This window comes from Gamsiella multidivaricata, assembly GCF_025024155.1.
Source record: "Gamsiella multidivaricata strain RSA 2152 chromosome Unknown BC939scaffold_12, whole genome shotgun sequence".
In the NCBI taxonomy this organism is placed as follows: Eukaryota; Fungi; Mortierellomycota; class Mortierellomycetes; order Mortierellales; family Mortierellaceae; genus Gamsiella; species Gamsiella multidivaricata.
The window spans coordinates 472647-492362 of record NW_026251720.1 but is presented as its reverse complement, the minus strand read 5'-3'; the positions used below and the strand labels follow the sequence as shown (position 1 = coordinate 492362).

The 19716-nt window shown below is 49.3% G+C and overlaps 6 protein-coding genes across 6 annotated transcripts; 2 read left to right on the top strand and 4 right to left on the bottom strand.

Annotated features, from left to right (window-relative positions):
- Window positions 1-65: 65 nt before the first annotated feature.
- Window positions 66-1949, top strand: BC939DRAFT_474541 (uncharacterized protein; the record flags this gene model as incomplete). Its single annotated transcript, XM_051558428.1, has 3 exons — window positions 66-173; window positions 555-1611; window positions 1786-1949. 3 exons carry the CDS (start codon window positions 66-68, stop codon window positions 1947-1949), a joined length of 1329 nt encoding a protein of 442 aa, XP_051415381.1.
- Window positions 1950-5162: 3213 nt separating this feature from the next.
- Window positions 5163-6258, bottom strand: BC939DRAFT_442579 (uncharacterized protein). The gene has a single exon (XM_051554410.1). The coding sequence runs from the start codon at window positions 6228-6230 to the stop codon at window positions 5232-5234; it is 999 nt and encodes a 332-aa protein (XP_051415380.1). The 5' UTR covers window positions 6231-6258; the 3' UTR covers window positions 5163-5231.
- Window positions 6259-6780: 522 nt separating this feature from the next.
- BC939DRAFT_442577 (Isochorismatase-like protein) lies at window positions 6781-8146 on the bottom strand. The gene is made up of 5 exons (XM_051554409.1): window positions 7897-8146; window positions 7744-7791; window positions 7504-7650; window positions 7282-7398; window positions 6781-7173 (listed from the first exon to the last, which is right to left on the bottom strand). The coding sequence occupies exons 1-5, from the start codon at window positions 8023-8025 to the stop codon at window positions 7012-7014; spliced, it is 603 nt and encodes a 200-aa protein (XP_051415379.1). The 5' UTR covers window positions 8026-8146; the 3' UTR covers window positions 6781-7011.
- Window positions 8147-8603: 457 nt separating this feature from the next.
- BC939DRAFT_500468 (NUC185 domain-containing protein) lies at window positions 8604-13806 on the top strand (the record flags this gene model as incomplete). Its single annotated transcript, XM_051560052.1, has 13 exons — window positions 8604-8616; window positions 8734-8813; window positions 8911-10905; window positions 11018-11083; window positions 11193-11274; window positions 11382-11473; window positions 11570-11758; window positions 11862-12047; window positions 12154-12262; window positions 12369-12733; window positions 12877-13393; window positions 13525-13673; window positions 13798-13806. 13 exons carry the CDS (start codon window positions 8604-8606, stop codon window positions 13804-13806), a joined length of 3852 nt encoding a protein of 1283 aa, XP_051415378.1.
- A 74-nt stretch (window positions 13807-13880) lies between these two features.
- On the bottom strand, window positions 13881-17187 carry BC939DRAFT_442574 (uncharacterized protein). Its single transcript, XM_051554408.1, has 3 exons — window positions 17143-17187; window positions 15339-17046; window positions 13881-15223 (listed from the first exon to the last, which is right to left on the bottom strand). Exons 2-3 carry the CDS (start codon window positions 16902-16904, stop codon window positions 13937-13939), a joined length of 2853 nt encoding a protein of 950 aa, XP_051415377.1. The 5' UTR covers window positions 16905-17046; window positions 17143-17187; the 3' UTR covers window positions 13881-13936.
- On the bottom strand, window positions 17049-19151 carry BC939DRAFT_442572 (uncharacterized protein). The gene is made up of 7 exons (XM_051554407.1): window positions 19011-19151; window positions 18845-18860; window positions 18677-18750; window positions 18463-18586; window positions 18252-18372; window positions 17324-18138; window positions 17049-17234 (listed from the first exon to the last, which is right to left on the bottom strand). Exons 1-7 carry the CDS (start codon window positions 19126-19128, stop codon window positions 17207-17209), a joined length of 1296 nt encoding a protein of 431 aa, XP_051415376.1. The 5' UTR covers window positions 19129-19151; the 3' UTR covers window positions 17049-17206.
- Between the last annotated feature and the right edge of the window lie 565 nt (window positions 19152-19716).

Below are 19716 nucleotides of genomic sequence, written 5' to 3'. Positions count from 1 at the left end.
GAGATGCTACGGAGAGGCAACTTCCTTTTCTCGCTAGCCATGTGAAGCAGACAGGGCAGGCTGAAATGAAGATGAATATGAACATGGGAGTGAACATGGACATGGACATGAGAGTGGATATGGTTTCTGCTGCTATCCCAGCTCCCCAATCAAGAGACATGCCTTGCGAGGAGGTAAGACACGCTACTGGAGCCCAATATAGCATGCGGACCAAAAAAAAAAAAGGTGAGTGAGTGTGAGTGGATGTGGATGTGTGAGATATCGAGATAGATTATATTATATCCCCCTACTGGTCAGTCACTCCAGATCGCACCCGATATATATATATATATTCATATCTCTCCCCTGTCTGCCCTTCCCTCCAAATTCTCTTCTAATAGATCACACCTCTCTTTCGCTCGTCCCTTTCTCTCGTCCTTTCTCGTCCTTTTCTCTTGTCCTTTTCTCTCGCTCAGGAGCATATCCCATTCCTCATACCCGTAGCCTCTGCACTCCCCAGCACACTTCCCAACATGCTCTCCGTCATACACCCATCGTCCTCCCCCTGCTTACAGCCCTCGTCGGTGCCTCCATCCATGCGTCTCTCACCTGCACACAACGCCCCGCAGCCCTACGGCATCATCCCCCCTCGCCGCAAGCACAGCCCCGCCCGTGGACGAGCTCGTTCCTCCTCCTCTTTACCACCCTCTTTAGAGCTCTTACCGACCCTCAACAGCCATAACACATCCAACAGCACCAGCATGGAGCACGAATCCCTCTTCCAGTCCCTCCAGAACCTCATGTTCTCTGATACCCCTCTTTCCTGCCGCCCCGGCTTCTGGGCCAGTCTCAAGGCCCAGTACCTCGCCACCGCACACCACCACCTGCCCTCATGGGTTTCCAGCAACAGCAAGGGCGACAGCAACAAGACCTCTGGCAGTTGCAGTAGGAAGGCAATGAGCCGTCGTTCAACCACCAGTTGTCATGGACGCGATTTTGCACCCCCAATTGCTCTGATGGTCTCGAACAGCTCTCCGGTGGTCACTTTGGATGCGAGGCCCTTGGTCACCAGCTCCTCGAACCTGACGGACGATGCTCTACTATCATTACCCAACATCCATGCCACTACAAGCAACGACAGTAGTACCACCACCACCACCACCAGCAACGAAGGTATTTTCTCGGGCTCATACCCGGTATCTGTTGCGGCGATGGACAAATTCAAGGTCATGCGATCAGATATCATTCCGCTCAAGACCTTCACCTACCGCGAAACACTTGTGGTCGAGGCTAAGAGGCCCTCGCGGCCTGCGGCTCCTATTGCCACGACAACCACAACCAAGACCACAGTATCGGCAAAGGAGAGTCAGACTACGCCTCCTTTAGTGAAGCGCAGCATGCCAAAGCTGCCGGCTGGTTGCCGCAGTGGCCATTCGAATGTGGTATCGACAGTGACGAGTGTTGTTGACGAGTTGCCGCTGCCTCGCCATTTGGCTGGGCGAGAGACACGTTCGAACACGGACTATCTGAGGATGATGGCCTGTGAATTGGGGATGATTCGGTCGCGAAAGCTGATTGCACCCTTGAGGCCTCGAGGATACCTTCCCCGTCGCAAAGATGTGTTCCATCATGGTAAGCCTTTGCACGTTTTGGACGCTGTATCAAAATGATGTTGTCTGCATTCCCCTCCATGCTATGTTTCCTATGATGATGATGGCGATTTCTGGCGATGACGAAGGCAGACCGAGCTAAGACCAAGGAAAAGGGCACTATAATAACATGTGTCTGAATCCTACTATCAATTAGTGAAATCCTCGATGTCGGTGTCGATGTCTATGGAGACATCATCGGAAGAAGAGGATTACCACCCGCTATTCGTCGGTTCCTGGAGCTCGGTTCTGTCGGCAGACTCTTTCCTTTCGGTCTCCTCTTCTGGGTACGCCACTGCCGACGACGAGGGGTTTGAATAATCCGTGCGCGTACAGGAATCCACCCCGGCCAGCGCTTTTCCAATTCCGCTTGGGCGGACGAGCTTGTATGCTTAGCACTTGAGCATTTTTCTCCTATATGCCCCTGCCACACCGCTTACCTCCCCTCCCATTCTGAATCCTCTCCTTTCTCAGTGTTTGAGTCAGGCAGGGTGCGAGCGAGGTCTGCTCAGCGTCTAATTCGCTCTAGCTCCTATCCTTCTTATCCCCTCGAGTCCTTTTTTGGATCTATGCATGCATGCATGCAGCTGAGTTTTGCTTCTTTCCTGTGGAGATGATTCATTTTTTTCTTTTCTTTTCCTTCCCTTTTTCTTTTTGGGCACAGCAGCAGCAGGAGGACCCTGACCAGTTTTTTGGGAAGAGAGGGAAAAATGTTGCGGACGCCCAAAGAAAAAGCCAAAACGGATTTTTGTCCAACCGTTCCCTTGTTCCCTTGTTTCTTGTGGTGCTGTTGTATACGTGCCACGTATGGGACAGGAAAGGAGCTATAGAGCTGGGTCCGCCGCAAAAATTTCATTTCGCGGATATTTCTTTTCATTTCCCATCATCCAATTCGTGTACACCAGTCTGAAGGGTTCCCAACACCCTGATCTTCTTTATTCTTCCTTCTGATTGATACCCTCTTTCCATTTGCATTTTTTTTTTTTTTTTTTCGTTCTGTAACAATATGCTCCCAAGTGCTACAATAAAGAAACTGTATTTCGCTTATATAATACTAGAAGCGGAGCATGGAAATGCTCCTTCTATTTTTTCTCGTATGCAGACTGAGCCATGGTGCTGTTGCACTTTGGCTGCAAGCGGGGTTGGGGGTTATGTGTATCGCAGGTACAATCCGTTACTAGTTTGAGTGATCAGAAGTTTATGTATTTCGGAGATCGATCTGATCAACCTGAGGGTTGGTAGCCAAGGGGGAGAACTAGATGTAGACCCGACGACTGCATCATGGTATTTATTAAAACGTTGACTTGTATTACACATTGTCCTCTATCGGTTAAATAATTAAAACGTTTGTGAATCATTGCTGATATCCAAGACACCGTAAAAATGAACAAGAACATTAAGCATAACCTTAGCCATTCCTCCATGGTCACGCTACAGACTATCCGTAATAGTTAAAACTGGTGGCAGCGCCTCTATCAAACAGTGCCGGTGGATGCGTGGTCTCTGATGTTGGTACGACTGCAAGTGCGGTCGGTGCTAAATCGAGTGTATAATTCAGCACAACGATGGTGATGGCAGCACGATGTATGTAACTCAGAACCGGAGGAGGCAGGAATCGAGGAGCAAGGATGCGGCGAGGATCGAGAGCGAGGAGCAAAGACGCGGCGGGGGGTCGAGAATGAGAGCAAGGGCGCGGCGGGGATCGAGGGGCGGGTACGGAACTAGAAGCGAGCAGAGATTCACTCTTTGCAGTTTTTGTCAAGGAATTGATGCTGGCGATTACTTGAGAAAGGAAATTCAGGCCTTTATATATATGTGTACTGTGAGGATCTGAGCACAGCACTTATATCGTTAAAGTCGACAGAACAGCGCAATGGACTTTCCATTATTTGGATCATGCTTCCCCAGTTGTTGATTGTGCTACCATACAGCTTCTACTTCCCCAGCGTTGATGGTGAGCCTTTTGCTCAAGCACTGAGACATTTAAGAAATAAGGTCCCATTCGTCAAAAGCGTCTGTGGCGATTTTTAGTGAACAGAAGCACTGCACTGGCAAAAAATATATACAGTACGATATACTGTAACGAGCAACCACAAGCGCTTCGTCACTGTCGGGTTGACGATCGATGAGGTTGTGAAAGTCTCGAGGCATCTCTTCATAGAGCGCCAGACTGGTCCCGGCTCCTTTCAAAAGCTTGTTGACGTGGAACAGCGCAGTGCTCTTGGCATCCTCTTCATCATTCGAGCGATTTCCAGCAACGTACAGAAAGTCACTGCCTGAGATAGATCCTCAGCGAACGTTTCTCATCATTTGAGAGGATTGGATGGGCTGCATAGATGCAGAGCCATGGGCGAAAAGATGGCGTAAGGCCCGCAGGGCTTTGGGTGGCCTGCAACCTCCTGAAGACACCGGTGCGATTCAGAGTCATCCTCCAGCAATCCACGCGCATTGGCGGCCTCGCAGTAAGCGGTATAAAGCTCGCCAGTGTCTGAAGCTGGTCGCTCCTCTGACATGCAGGAGCAAAAGACGGAAGCAGTAACGATCACGATCCACGCTGCTCGCAAAGTTTGAGACCGCGTAGTGCATTCGGCCGACGAATAGCGCATCTAAATCCAATGCGCTATGCCGGCGATTGTAAGCGGCAATTAAATCGACGCGTTTGGTGAGAAGTACATCAGCAGTTAGTTCAGACTATCTGTAAATCCACCCCCATTAAAAATGAATTTGCCTTTCGGGCGCGTTACTGGGGTTCTCAGGGCAGTCCCTGGAGGTGATTCTGGACTGGCCAGTTTGACCGCATATGCATGTCCGAGGTGCTCGGACAGGTCCAGCAGCAGGGGCTATAGATTCGATAAATTCGTGCCAGGTCAGCATGAGGACCAATGTCGATGTAAAAAGTAAACAATGGCACACTTCACATACGCTTGGGTTGCATGTTGTGTCCATGTTCTCGTTTTTTATTATATAGAAAGCAATAGTAAGATTATTTTTTTCCCGCTCTGTGGTCTAGGCATGTGGTAGGTTTCCCACGCTGGTTTTTATTTTTTATGCGGACCCTGAAATCGGAACCAGCGCAGAGTTTGGTTGATTATGCAGAAACACGTACAACATGTTAGACTACGGACCTTGGATCTTCGCGGCTGGAACGGAGATCAGATAGAGTGGGGTTTGAAATTCATCAGGATCCTAAAGTCCTTGGTGTGTAGTCTATATATCTGTTTATATATTTATATGTATATAAGGCGATAGATACATATACATAGAAAACGCTAGTTACTGAAAAGAAACAAAAAAAAACAGCGACGCGTGCGCGCGTGTGTGTGTGGGTATTGAGGGAGTTACGGACCCGTTTGATCCTGATGCAAAGCAGTGCATTGTCATTTTTTTTTTCCTCATGACGATCAAATAACAAAGCCGTAGAAGTAAAAACAGGGGGGGAGATCAAGTTTCGAGAGCATGAGCATAGCATTGGGCTGAGTAACACAGCACAAAGCACGTATCTGCAAGAAGATCTATGGATCTGAAATTGTTGGATGATTTTTTTATTATTATTACTACTATTGACCGAGATTTCTTTTGTTCTTTTTTCTTTTTACAAAAGTATTACGAGGCCGAGGAGGGAGAGGAGAGGATGGGTCGGCCATACATGTAAATGGGCTCGTGGTTCTCTGGATAGATGTGGATGGCGCCTTGGTAGATCGGATGTGCTCGGACGATGGCGCGCGCGCTTGAGGGAAGACCCTGGAGGAAGGATGGAAGAGAGGTATCGTTCGAGTGAACGTTGGTGTTATATTCGTCCAGTATCGTTGTTGTGGAGGGGAGGGTGGAGTTTGTGGAGGGTCCGTTAGGCATGTATGGTTGGTCGTGGTATGGACGATGTTGATGGTGATAGTCATCGTGGTTGTATCTGTTAGTATTGTATACAGTTCTCCCTTGGGAATCGAGGCGGTGTTGGTTGTCGATGTGGTTGGTGTTTATGAGGCGGCGGCTCCATAATGAACTGGGTCCTTGAGAGGGGTGATGTGATGGTGCTACTAGAGGAGAATGTGGAGACGGGCGAGTAAGGTATAGTGTGAGGAGTGAAGAGGAAGGATGCCAGACTGGGTGGGGTCCTTGTGAGGCTGGTGGTGATGGTGTTATGGTATTGGTAGAAGGGTAGGTTGACGCAGAGGTGGGATCGATATTGGCTCCTGAGCCTGCTGCTGCTGCTGCTGCTTGCGGTGACCCTGATCCGGTTGGATTGCTGTGATTGTCGGGTGGAGATGAGGAAGTGGTCGTGAAGGCGGGGACACGGCTGATTCTGCGCCGTTCTGGGTGTGGACGGGCAACTGCCCGGCTAGCTGTGGTAGTTGTGAGGCTGGTTCTGGTTCTGGTGGTGGTATCGATCGCTGCTGTGGAAGTGATCGATCTCACACCAGTGGAGGCAGAAGAGGAGGAACCCCCTGTGGAAGGAGGAGGAGGTTGGGTGCTGTTGCTGTGGTGGCCATAATGCTCCGGGGAAGAGGAAGAGGTCGGAGAAGGATGACTGGGCCAGGAGGGCATGGCAGATTGAGTCGGACTGAAGGACGGAGGAGGCGACCCGAAGTTGATGGGGATACCCATTTTCTTTGTCGCGTCTGCTTTGGGGGTGTCGAATGAGTGTTTGAATGTTGTAAATGGGTGTAGACAACCATGGCTATTAAATATGAACCCAGGAAACACCCTACCCACCTCCTTTGTTCTTCAGTCTTCTTGTCAAAGGGATATCAAAATTGTGGACACTCTCAAGCTGGTTACATGGGCAAATCCTGCTCGACCATTTATGCCATCGTACATGTCCCTTGCTCTCTCAGTTGTGCCTTTTTTTTGTTTCCATCCCTGCTCTCGCCCTTTTAAAAATACACTGGTCTGCTCGTATTGCAAAGAAAACACTGAACACTCCAGTCCTGATCGTTCTCTGTCTCTTTACTTCATTGTCTGTTCTCTTCTCATGAAGATCAACCCAAGAATAGCGAATGTGGAGGAGCAATAGCTCACTTCAAGAGACATTCTCTCATGCCTTCCGTACTTGACTGGAGTCGACGGTACTACTCAAAGAGCCATGCGGATATAAATGAGAAAAAGGAGTCCTTCGTGCTCTAACGAGCACGACCTGTTCTCCTGCATACTCATCCTGCGCACACTTTGGAGCATGGCGCTACCCCTCTCTTTTTTTTATTTTTTTATTTTTTTATTTGCCTTCTCCTGGCTAGGATGGGCTTGGATCTTGACCATGGATTCGCCAGTAGATCATTGTCCTCTGGGCCTAACCATTGTCCATTCCTTTTCTTTCATGCTCAATGTACTTCACATGCGGAACAGGTTTTATTTTGTTGCGATCTACACGGTGCATTGAGGTTGCTTTTTAAATGTTGCTTTTGATGAAGAGCTTGTTGCCTGCGGTTGCATCCTTGGTCTCCTTGACGAGGCTCGAGATCGATCTAAACTTTTCGTGCTTCGAGTCTCCCATCAACTGGAAGAGGATCGACTCGCTTGTTGTCACATATCCGCCTGCCGATTTGACGCGCTGTAGTTTATGATGATGAGAGTGTATGAGGCAGAGAATGATTAGCTCTGATGAGCCATTGGACACACATGTGGAAAATCGAAAATTTTAAAATATATATCAACTTACGTTCAGAGCGTGCTCGATCTCGAAGCTGTTCATGCTCGACACTCCGTCTGCAAGCACATGGACATCGTAGTTATTCTCCAGCAAGTCCAATGCTGTCTGCAGCACACACACATGCGACTAGCGTGGTTCATAGTTCGGGAAGAGATGAGGAAGGTGTTAGTATTGTTCCCAAAATCATTGGTCTTCAATCAAGTATACCAGAGAACAAAGAGAATGACATACTTCAATGCCAAAGAGGACAACAGACTTGATACCCTTGAGCTCCTTCTCGACCTCAGGCACGAACATGGAGAACTTTGTCTTGGGAATATTGATCTTTGCCTGAGAGAGATCCAGTTCGTTCGCAGTGGCGCCCAACGCCTTGGGGTTCTATTTAAGAAAGGAGGAGAGAGTGTGTGTGTGCGTGGCAATTGAGCATTTGATATTGTGTTCATTGGAGGCGTAATAATTTTTCTCACGAACCTGCTCCGTAACGATCAAAGGGATGTCAAGGATCTTGTGGGCGGCAATCTATGGAGGCAAACGAGCGATACAGCCAGCCGTCGGTTACTCGATCAATTCGGTCTTCAAAAGCTCCATGAGGGAGGTAATACGATGCAGAGCGAGAGGTTGTACCATTTTCTGGGCGGTGGCAACGACGGAGGGGTATTGGAAGATGTGGGTGCGGAACTTCTCTTGGATATCACAGAGAAAGAACGCAGTGGACTTTTGGTGGACACGACCGACGTTGCGAAGGGCAGACATGACTGGAGAGAGTGTTTGTTCGGTTGATGGGTCGAGTGCGTGGAAGAGAGAATGGACGAATGAGGGAAGACAGCGTGGAGGAGTGGAGAGTGATGCCGAAGGAGTGTGAGAAAGAAGCTTTATAATAAAAAAAGACGGGCATTTTCCGGCGATGGTCCATAAGGTTGGGTTGGTGCTTTGCTTGTCACGCGGCGTGGGGTAAGGCACCCCACACCCGATTTCCCTTGCGCCCAAACCAGACCAGGCCAGCCAAACATGCCCTGGTTTGTACACACCGTAAACATACGGGGATGCTCCGGGATGGTGGACAATGTTGACTGGTAGACTATAGCCTCGGTATCAACATTGAGGCAGACAGCATCAGAAGATAAGCTTTCTAAGCGTGGGCGTTTACTCTATGGGACGCGTTCACTCAGGGACGATGAATTTGGTGGATGGTGGGAGCTGTAAGCAGTCCGATTTTTGCAGCGCAGAGACGCATTTTTCTGAGGGCGTTGCGATGGGTTAATGCTGAAGAGACCAAACGATCCTTCCAGGAGCGACAGGGGCCAGACCAGACCACACCACACCAGCTAAACATGCCCTCACAAGGTACAGACAGGAAACAGAATCGCCTTTCAGACACGATGCCAGGCTCGTTGTTTCATCATAAGCAGCTTTTCATTAACTCTTCTGGGATTTCCCTCGTCATGCGACACGATCACGTAGATACCTTGGATCTGCTGGCGCGTCTCAAATCCGCAGCCTTCCCTGGCGTGCCCACAGAGAACCTGCCCGAAAAGTTCGAGGTATGGGATGCACTGGCACTGTTCCATACCGTGCAATGAAATGCGATCAACACCATAGTATCTTCTAACCAAGTACGGATTCCGTCTGCTATGATAGTTACCAGAGTCGATCATTGGACCTCAAACATTCGACAAAATCAAACAGGACATCGAGCGAGAACACCTCTTCCCAAGCAACACCTTCTCGACCGAATGGCTCAACAAATGTCAGGAGGTCTTTGATCGCGACCAAGAGTTCACGACCCTTCTCTCGCTCGACCCCTCACCCGCGGAATCAACCATTGCCCTGGAACCCCACAATGTCTATGGCGAGCGTGCGGGATATTACGAAAAGGACCTGCGGACGACACATCTGGCCGGCACCAATACTGTGGCCTCGACATCGATCATGACCGCTAAGAACTCGACCAGTTTCTCGCGTGCACCAGGCAAGAGAGCCGATTTTGTCAGAGGAAAAGCTGGGTATTTTCCCTTTACGCCTGGTGGATTGGATCCGGAAGAGATCAAGGGCGCCAGTGTCTTGGAAAAAGAGAAGGAGGCGCTTGGAATGGATGACGTGGATATCGCACGGGCGATTGTTGAAGACTTGTCTTTGGGATCCGAGGGCTTGTTGACTAAACCACCAGGGTTCAGCAGAGGATTATTCTCAGATCAAGATGCAGATGACAAGATGGAGGCAGAGATGGGCAAGGACGGAGCCATGTTCAACATTGCAGATATCCTCGCAGAGCAAGATATGGATGAGGAGGCCGACTTTGAGGCATTGATGGACCCAGTTCCGCGTCCAGCCCAGGAAGAGCCTGAGGCAATGACCGCAACAATGACAGCAAACGAGACGACGCAACCGCAGACTGAACCAAAGACAGAGACCTCAGACGAGGTGGACGCCATCCTTGACACTGTTATCCCAGTAGCAGCACCCAAGCGGACCATCACTGCAGCGCAGACTAAGAGTCGCGAGTGGGCACATGTTGTGGATGTGAATGAATCCTTTGACGACTTCCACACGCTCGTACCGGAGATGGCACATCCCTTCCCATTCGAACTCGACACCTTCCAGAAGCGAGCGGTCTACCATCTGGAAAAGGGCGAATGTGTCTTTGTGGCGGCCCACACCAGTGCCGGAAAGACCGTCGTGGCAGAATATGCAATCGCGTTGGCGGCCAAGCACATGACCAAGGCCATCTATACCTCACCCATCAAGGCGCTTTCGAATCAGAAGTTCCGGGACTTCAAGGGCACGTTCGAGGAGGTTGGTATCCTAACAGGAGACGTGCAGATCAACCCGGAGGCGTCGTGTCTGATTATGACGACGGAGATTTTAAGGAGCATGCTGTATCGAGGTGCGGATTTGATCCGCGATGTCGAGTTTGTGATCTTTGACGAGGTCCACTATGTGAACGATCTGGAGCGTGGAGTTGTCTGGGAAGAGGTTATTATCATGCTGCCGGCACATGTTACCCTGATCTTGCTCTCGGCCACAGTACCCAACACCAAGGAGTTTGCAGACTGGGTCGGACGGACAAAGAAGAAGGATATCTATGTGATCAGCACTCCGAAGCGTCCTGTCCCGCTCGAGCACCACTTGTTCGCCAACCGGGAGGTCTACAAGATTGTCGACGCGAAGCAGACCTGGCTCAATCTCGGCTACAAGAACGCAGTCGATGCCCTCTCAAAGAAGGAGGCCGACACAAAATTGGCACTGCGAGGAGGTCGCGGAGGCGGAGGTGTAGGACGCGGTGGTGGTGGAGGGCGTGGAGGGAATACCGGAGGAGGTGGTGGTGGCTGGAGGAACGACAAGCAGGACAAGAACCTGTTTACACATTTGGTTGGATACCTGAACAAGAAGCAGTTGTTGCCCGTGGTTGTGTTCACATTCTCGAAGAAGAAGTGTGAGGAAAATGCGTCGGGACTTTCGAGCACAGATCTGATGACCTCGTCGCAGAAGAGTGAGGTGCATGTGTTCTTTGAAAAGTCGCTCGTGAGATTGCACGGCACCGATCGCGAGTTACCACAGATTCAGAGAATGCGGGATCTATTGAGCAGAGGTATCGCGGTCCATCATTCTGGACTCTTGCCGATCATCAAGGAGGTTCGTTTTTTTTTTTTTCCTTTTCTTGGAAGGGGGTTTATCGAGATTTTGTTGTGGGCGCAATGAGATATGGTTTTATTGACATGGTGTTTTGGTTAAATGAACCTTTTAGATGGTCGAAATCCTGTTTGCGCGCGGATTGGTAAAGGTTTTGTTCGCTACTGAAACCTTTGCGATGGTAAGTGGGGTTTTTTGGAGAAGCACGAAGTATGGAAGGAGCATCTCTACGGTCCCATTGATACTTTTTTTTTTTTTTTTTTTTTTGGAATTTTGATAAACTGTCATAGGGTGTGAACATGCCTGCCCGTACTGTCGTGTTTTCGGGTATCCGCAAGCATGACGGACGTAGTTTTCGCAATCTCTTGCCAGGTAACAAGAGCCTCTGTTTTGAGCACTTTCTAGACGCAGGCTGGTCGTATACACGTTTACTAAACATCATATTCAATTATTTATTTATTTTTTCTGTTTGGAAATAGGTGAGTATACCCAAATGTCGGGTCGTGCTGGAAGACGTGGTCTGGACTCAACAGGATTGGTTATTATCGCATGCAATGGAGATCCGCCAGAGGTAAGATAATATCGCGATTCGCGAAAAAAAAAAAGTATTTTCTTATTGTTCAATGGAATTTTAAATTCTAATATTGAGGTGTATTGTTTATATTAGGCAACCGAGCTGCAAGAGATGTTGTTGGGCAAGGCCACAAAGTTGTTATCGCAGTTCCGATTGACGTACAACATGATTTTAAACTTGCTTCGCGTGGAGGCGCTTCGAGTCGAGGAGATGATTAAGCGCAGTTTCTCAGAGAACACGGCTCAAAAGGCCATGCCCGAGAAGGAGAAGCTATTTGCTGAGGTAGGTTTTTTTTTTTTTTTTTTTTTTTTTAAAAAAAAAAGTTCTTGCATTTGTTGTGGTCGTCTACATATCTTGGGCATTAAAAAAATTATACTCTAAATAGAGCGCCAAGTCAATGGAAATTCTCAAGAAACTGGATTGCTTTATATGCAACAAGGACATTGATGAATTCTATAACATGTCCTCCAGGATGGTAATCATCAATCACCAATTGATGGACCGGATTGTGAGGCAAACATTCGGTCTCAAGGCTCTGAGCGCCGGCCGTGTGGTCGTTTTGAATAGCAGTGTAAGCGGCACTTTTTTTTAGGACTCCGAATGTGTTTGTGAATCTATGCCTCGGGAATCTGTTATTTAACGAAACGTTTTGAATTTCATTCATTTTTGGCGGACAGTTCCATAGAAATACTCTTGCTGTTATTCTAAAGACGGTGGCGGAGGCGGACATGGCGGCCAAGCAATCCAAATCGTTCTGGTGCTGTATCCTTACTGAACCAAAACAAGGTATGAGATTGCATTTCAATGGCTCTTTAAGCATTCGTCGAGTGCTTTCGAAGTGGGGTGGTCGCTAAATGAGCTTCAACGTTCATGCGCGCTGATCGTTTTATAGATAAACCCGGTGTGGACAAGGACGTTCTTGTTCCGGTTACGCAGCTGAAGACGCCGAGTGAGCAGGAGAGCAGCCAGGTGGTCGAGGCCGTAGCATACCATGACATCTTTACTATCACGGACACGAGTCTACAGGTAGATGTGGAAGCGATCATGCGAAAGGATGTTCAGGCGGTGACGAAGGTCCGGAGGGATTTGATCCGCTATGTGGAAGAAATTGAGGAACGACAGGCGGGCCTGGTAACAGAGTTTAACTGGAGCAAGATCAAGGATCTGGAATTCCGAGAGTATCTGGCTCAGAAGCAGGCGTTGTTCGGAAAGATCCTGCAGTGCCAGTGTAATAAGTGTCCGGATCTGAAGGCTCATGTAAGTTACCAAGCGCTTGTTTGTTGTTGGATGGAGGTTCAAGTGGGTTGAAAGAGACTTTTTATTTTATGTTATTTTTTTATCCATCCACTAAACTCGATACTATTTTTTTTTTTTTTTTTATGTCTCCAATTTGATAACAGTATGCAATGATCCATCAGGAGCGAGAGCTGCAGTACAAACTGGAGGAGTTGCAGCGGACAATCTCTGATCAGAACCTCGAGCTGCTGCCGGACTACCACCAAAGAGTCGCAATTCTCAAAGAACTGAATTATCTCGATCCCGAAAACTCGACTGTTCAACTGAAGGGTCGTGTGGCCTGTGAGATCAACACCGCAGACGAATTGATCCTGACAGAGCTGATCCTGGATAACATGCTATCAGAATTCGAGCCAGAGGAGATCGTGGCGCTGTTGTCGTGTTTCGTCTGTCAGGAGAAGAATGCGTCGGAGCCGGTGTTGACACCGCAGTTAGCGAAGGGCAAGGAGATGATCTTGGCCATCGAAATGAGGATGGCAGAGGTGCAGAAGGCACATGGGCTGGAGTCTGCGACGGCACCGGGGACGTCGGCATTGAGGTTTGGACTGGCGGAGGTGGTGTATGAGTGGGCGAGGGGGATGACGTTCAAGCAGATCACGGAGCTGACAGATGTTCAGGAGGGTACGTATAGTTTACTGGCACAGCTCGGGTGGAAATGGTTGTGCGGGCTCTTCTTTTTGTTGGACTTGAAAATACTCATCTACCTTTGTATCTGCTTTTTTTTTTTTTTTTTTACTACTCAATTTGAATAGGTTCGATCGTGAGGACGATCCATCGGCTGGACGAGACGTGTAGCGAAGTGAGAAACGCGGCGAGGATGATTGGAGATGCGGCCCTGTACACGAAGATGGAGTTGGCTGGCCAGGCCATCAAACGCGATATCGTCTTTGCGGCCAGTTTGGTATGTTTCTTATCTCGAGATTTTTATTGCTTGTTCTTTGATTGAATGTCGATATGAATGTGTTGACTGACAGCCTATTTTCTTTTGTTTCCTCGCCTGCGTGCATCTTGTTCTTGTTGAATAGTATTATTAATTAATCAACAATGGGCAAGGAAGGAATCACTAGTATCTGAGAAAATAAAATAAATAAAATATAGAAACAAAGAAAGGTCCATAGAGAGTGGACGACGTGTCGATCTCGTTTATTACAAAGAAAAGTATGTTCAAACAGCATGCGCATATCGGTATACTGTAATCTCAAGATCCTGATGCTGCTGATTATACAACTCCAGTCGTCGATAATGCTCTTCGAATTCGAGTTTGCCCAAGACGATCGAGAGCTTCTCGAGCTGACACTTTGAGTCCGACGACAGTCCATCGATCGCATCGAGAATGCCTTCGAGCGAAAGATAATTGTTCTCCATATAGAACCGATCCATGAGGGAGGAAGTCGATCTTGCGGAGGAGGCCATGTCGCCAAGACCGCCCAGGCTGGTGGTGCTGTGGCTGTTGTTAATGAGGTTGCCACTGTAGGGAGCTGTTGAGGTCGATGGCAGTGGAGGCGGCGGGTGGTGGTAGCTGTATTGGGAATACTGGTTCTGGATCTGGCCGGTGATGATGTACATGGAGCCTGAAGACTGTTGTGGGGCTTGTTGCTGCTGTTGCTGCTGTGCGGAGAGGATTGGAGAGACCGCAGATGAACTGGTCGCCGGAGAGGTTGTCGATGGCGCGGTTGAGGACGAGGAGAGCGACAACGCTGCGAAGGGCGAACGGGGAAACATGTCTGCACTGCTACTGCTGCCACTACCACTGGCGCTTGTGCTACTCCTGCTACCGGCTCCTGAACCAGGACCCAACACGCCTGATGATCTCCATGGGCTTCCCAAAGTTTTGTTACCCTCGACTGTTGTACTGTTATTAGCAGTGTTATTATAGGACGGAGATGCTGCGGATGAAATGGAACTGGACGCCAAAGCCGATGATGACGATACGCTCGAGTCCCCGATCGCGAGCCTCAAGTGCTTCAGTCTCGGCATGCATCCCAATATCGTCCTCAAGGTTGAATCCGTCAAATGATCAAAGCTAGAGAGTCCCAGGTACTCAAGCTGAGTCAAGTACTTTAAGTTCAACAGCAGCGCCTCAGAACAGGCGCGCATCCCCGAATATTTTGATAGGTCTAGGACACGGAGTGCTGGACAGTATTGAAGCGACCGGAAATCAAGCGGCAGGTTCGATCGCCCTACGACCTTGAGGACGCGTAACCGAGGCATGGGACATCTCCAGGAGAGGTTTCGGAGGGTGCGGTTGGTCTTGTAGGAGAAGGAGTTGGCCTTGATGACCTCGAGTGTGTCTTGAAAGGCCTCAGCTGCTTGAGAGATTGTGGTGGCGACATGTTCGCTGTCGGATCCGGAGAGTTCGAGGATCTTAAGTGGGACTAGAGAGGGCATCGGGCTGTGGGCAAGATTGTTGGAGACCGACGGGGAGCTTGGGACTGAGGACAGCAGGCCGGCCTAAATTAGTATCGGGGTTGTGAGTTTTTTCACTACAAAGCCATGAGCAAAACGTATTCATAATATTGATGATCTTTTCTGCAAAATAAAATAAAATAAAAAAAATATATCGTACCTCAAAATCCCTGCGCTCTTTCACCGCCCATTCCAGCATGTTCTCGTCGACCGGATCGAGTAGCAGCTCTTCCAGTTGACGACACTGACTTAAGAACGTATTCACGGACATCCTGCTCTCCTTATTCGAATCTGGTCCTGATGTCTCGCCTTGTGATTCCGCCGCTGCATGTGGTGGCTCGAAGCCCATAGGGTTGGGCGCAAACTCAGGGCTTAGAGTCCCACAGTTCAGTCTTAAGACCTTCAAGTTCTCCCGAGGTATCAGATCCAACTGCGCCCGTAACGACTCGAATCCCGCAAGCTCCAGAATTTTCAAATGTTCGACTTGAGAGATGAGATCACTCAGGTTATCGTCCATGACCGTGTCGTGCTTGTCCGGCAAATAGGCCTCTAATTCGAGCATTCGGACCGTGCCAAAGAGCTGGTTGTGTCGCCTCATAAACTCGATCGACCGATTCACATCCCAAGATTCGTGACAGGCCTTGATCCGGTGGAGTGTTTTCAGTTTCGAAACCAGGGGGACCATATCCTGAAGCTGAACACTTTCGAGAAAGAGCTCTCGAATGCGCTCCGGGCAGTGGTTAATGAGACGCCATTCAATTGTGAAGGCGTCATCAATGTTGGGAAAGAGTTTCCAGATGATGAAGCGAAGTCCTGGATGGTGGAAATGTGTGTAGTAGGTGAGGTAATCGATCATAGGGCGGAAGTATTCGAGGTCGATATCGAGGTCCTGGTTCAAATCCTGAGAAAGTATGGTTGATGATGCGATGGTCTTGCGGTGTTTTTCATGTTGATCATTGTTGTCATCGTCAGTTTCACCCCTTGTGGTAGTAGTAGTAGTGGTGGACGCGACAGCCAAGCAAGCCTCGTGTTCGTCCTCGGAGAGGGTGCAGTTGAGGAGTACCCAGAGGACCTGCATCTTTTTCCGCTTGACGAGTCGTTCGCGCTGATCCTTCTGGAGGACGGCATCGTTCCTGCCATAGTAAAATGCATCTCCGACCCAGGACCTGGTGCTACTATGACTGCTGCTTCGACTGGGTGTCCGAAACGCGTATCCGAATCCGTATCCTGCGCCTCCATTACCGCCTCCACCGCCGTTGGAAGATGTGGTGCTGGTCCGTCGGATGCTACTGAGGCTTCTTCCAGGGCGAGATCCTGAATCTATCGCATCCGAGGAAGATCCTGTCTGAGAGCTGGTCTGCAGTTCATCCGTTATGGGTTTCGATAACTGCTGCGAGTCTGTGGCGACGACAGCGGCAGGAGAGAGTGAGGGCGAAGCAGGGGTGGGCGGTGGTGGCAAATCCTTTTTGAGGATCTGAGAGTACGACGAGAGCTTTGGCCAGGTGGCGTCAATGAGGGCCATGGGACTCCGGTAAAGGAAGGGGATCACCATCTGGAACCAGGACCGGTTCATGAGGAGGAGGCTGTAGAGAGCATGGCAGTCGAGGGCGAGGTTCTCGAGAATCGTCTGGATGCATTCGAGCGGCAGACTCTCGAGCGACGGAGGTCTCCTCCTGGACATGATGCTATGCTCAGTCGGAGCTGGCGGTGGTGTTTCCGTGCCCATGGTCCTGGAAGGGGAGTCGATTGTTCGTGCAGGACCGGAGTGGGGGACAGACGTAGAATGGAGGGAAGTGGAAATGAAGCAAACGGAGTGGTGAAAAGCGTGTGGGAAAAGGGGGGGGAAAAGGCGTCCCAACTCTCCAAGGTAGCATCATGCACGCCGTGTGGCCCATTTTATTTCCTTTGGTGCAGAGTTGTAGGCATGATTAGTGAACATTACGCTTTATTATGGAAGTAATAGGAGTATCAAGACGCTCTACACTCGCGGGCCAACGCCGCCATGCCGCCTCTCCATGGTATAGCTCTTTAGTTCCAAGTGAGGTCTCCAAAGGCCCTATCGTCAAAAGAATAAAGTAAATGTCAATACATAATCACGGTGCAGCAGTAGAATACGCCAAATGTGCACAAGTCTTGGTGTTATACCCGTTATTCTTGTTGTTGCTCTGTGGTGAACTTGTAGTGGGCGATCGTGCGGCGCCTGCGATCATACTAAAGAAATCGCCTCCTTGAGGAACACCATTGCTGCCACCGTTGCTCTGACCGCCGTTAGTGGCACCAAAGCCATTGTTATTGTTGGAGGTCATACCAAAGCTATCGAATGACGAGGTAGGTGCTGAAGCCTGCTGCATAGCGCCAAATGCGTCGTCATTGCCCCATGGATTGTGCTGCTGCGGTTGTTGCTGCTGTTGCTGCTGAACTGATGCTTGTCCGAATCCAAATGCATCCATTCCTTGTAACTGTCCAAATGGCGCAGCAGGCTGACCCATTCCAAATGCACTGGCGGTGCTGGGCTTGGGTGCTGAAGATTGATTTCCGTACAAGGACATGATAGAGTTCTTCCAGTCCGCATTGGCCGCCTTCGCAGCTGGAGCCTGTATGCCGCTGGAGGATGGTGCTGGAGATGTTGTAGGTGCATTCATCAAGAAAAGATCCTGGACTGCAGTGTTCACTGCAGGCTTAGGTGATTGCATTGACTGAGGCGACGCTGGTGTAGGGTCATTCAGGCCAAAAAAGTCGACTGGAGCTGCGGATGCTTGAGAGGTCTTTGTAGAGGTAGGTTTCTGTCCAATGGAAAAAAGATCGGCGCCCTGGAGACCTGAGGACGAGGTGGACTTTTTGGGGGTCGAGGATCTAACGGGGTTGGCAGGTGGAGGAGCAAGGGCTGCGAATGACCCAGAAGATCCTGCTGAACGATTCATCTGTGCCTGGGGCCTGGAGTTCGACTCTGACTTTCCATACTATTAGCCGTTATAAATAGAAGAAGCACGAAGAATGGCTTGTCAATAATTTGATCCGCATGCATAAGAAAATCGCCTTGCATATTTCGCCGCATTGTGGTCCGACTCGTTACCAGCTGCATGAGCATCGCTTCATCAATGGGCCCCAATTCGGATGGATCGGGGAGTGATCCCTTCCTGGCGAACTGCTTGTGCTCATACTTTGTTCGGATCCAAGGATCAATTCCAGAGGTACTATCGTAAAAGGCATTTGGTCCATACAATGAGCATCGATTGTTACGAAAAATTGGGGATGTCATCCTAACAATCCTGGGACTGACTTACTTTTCGTTAGGGATACTGCTCTCTGGCAGGCGCGCCTCCCAGTACATGTTTGCCTTTTCATTACCCCATTTGATCATATTTTCCACTTGCTCTACTGTCCAGCTGTCCAAGTCCACGGATTTTACTACGATTTCGAAGAATAATGAGATTAATTGCTGAAATGGGACTTACCAGACCAAAAGAGACACATCAATGCCATAGAAATGAAGGCTACCTTTGCTGATGTGCGTTCCCATGGAGCGATGGACGCCCGAGCATCGGATGCACATGAAGCATCCGAGGTTGAAGCTAAGAAACTCCAAGGTCATTTGTCAGTCAACGATGTCGTGCGCCCTAAAGTCTGCTACAAATCCAAGGTAATCCATAGAAAATCAGTCCTCACCTGGCCCAGCGAGGATCTATGGTGGTTCAAATAGAGGAAAGAAAAAAGAAAAAGCAATTGAATTTCAGTATGAGGGCATGGGGGGAAGTGAAAGATATACGAAGAGCAAGCAGGCGGATATTTCGATCGAGACAACAGCTGAAGAGCAGCGTTGGTTGGTTGGTACCTTTTTTGCGACAGTCAACACAGAACTTGTTGTCAGGCTTCTGCAGGAGAGCCTTGAGGATGCGGGTGTGTTTGTCGTTGGCGGACTTGTCCGCAGTACGGGCGTGGCGAGTGGACATGGTGCGAGGAAGGTGGATGATGGAAGAAAGATCTTTTCAGCCTGATGATGAGCAAATGAGCAAAAGATGTGTGCATTGCTTACCTTGCAATTATGGGAAGCTCCCCCCAGCTTGCAAGGGGCGAAGCAGATTGGATCAAAGTCCGAAATTACAGATCTGCGCTGCGGTCAGGCCAAGTCGATTGAAAAAAAAAAAAGAGCACCCGTCCAACCAAAGTTACTTTTGAAAGATGGTTCGTTGCATGCAAGCTTCGCCTCACTTATGAGAATGACATACATCGTATCGACCAATGAGCAGAGGAGATAATTGTGGGGAGGTGCATGACTTTGCCTGCCGTGCGACTGGCAGAGCGACCATGAGGAAGCATCACAGCCAATGGATGCATGCACGCTCTCAACTCTAGACTTACAAACAACAACGCCAGCATAGAAATGAACCGATTTTTATTTCTCGCCTAGCGCACCATTCTGAATCTGATATAGCTTGCATTTCCACGTATGTTGACATCCACGCACCCACCATGTGCAACATCTGGTTGGCCCATGAATTTTTATCAGTCCGACATTAATGAACCGTAGCGGTTGCCCT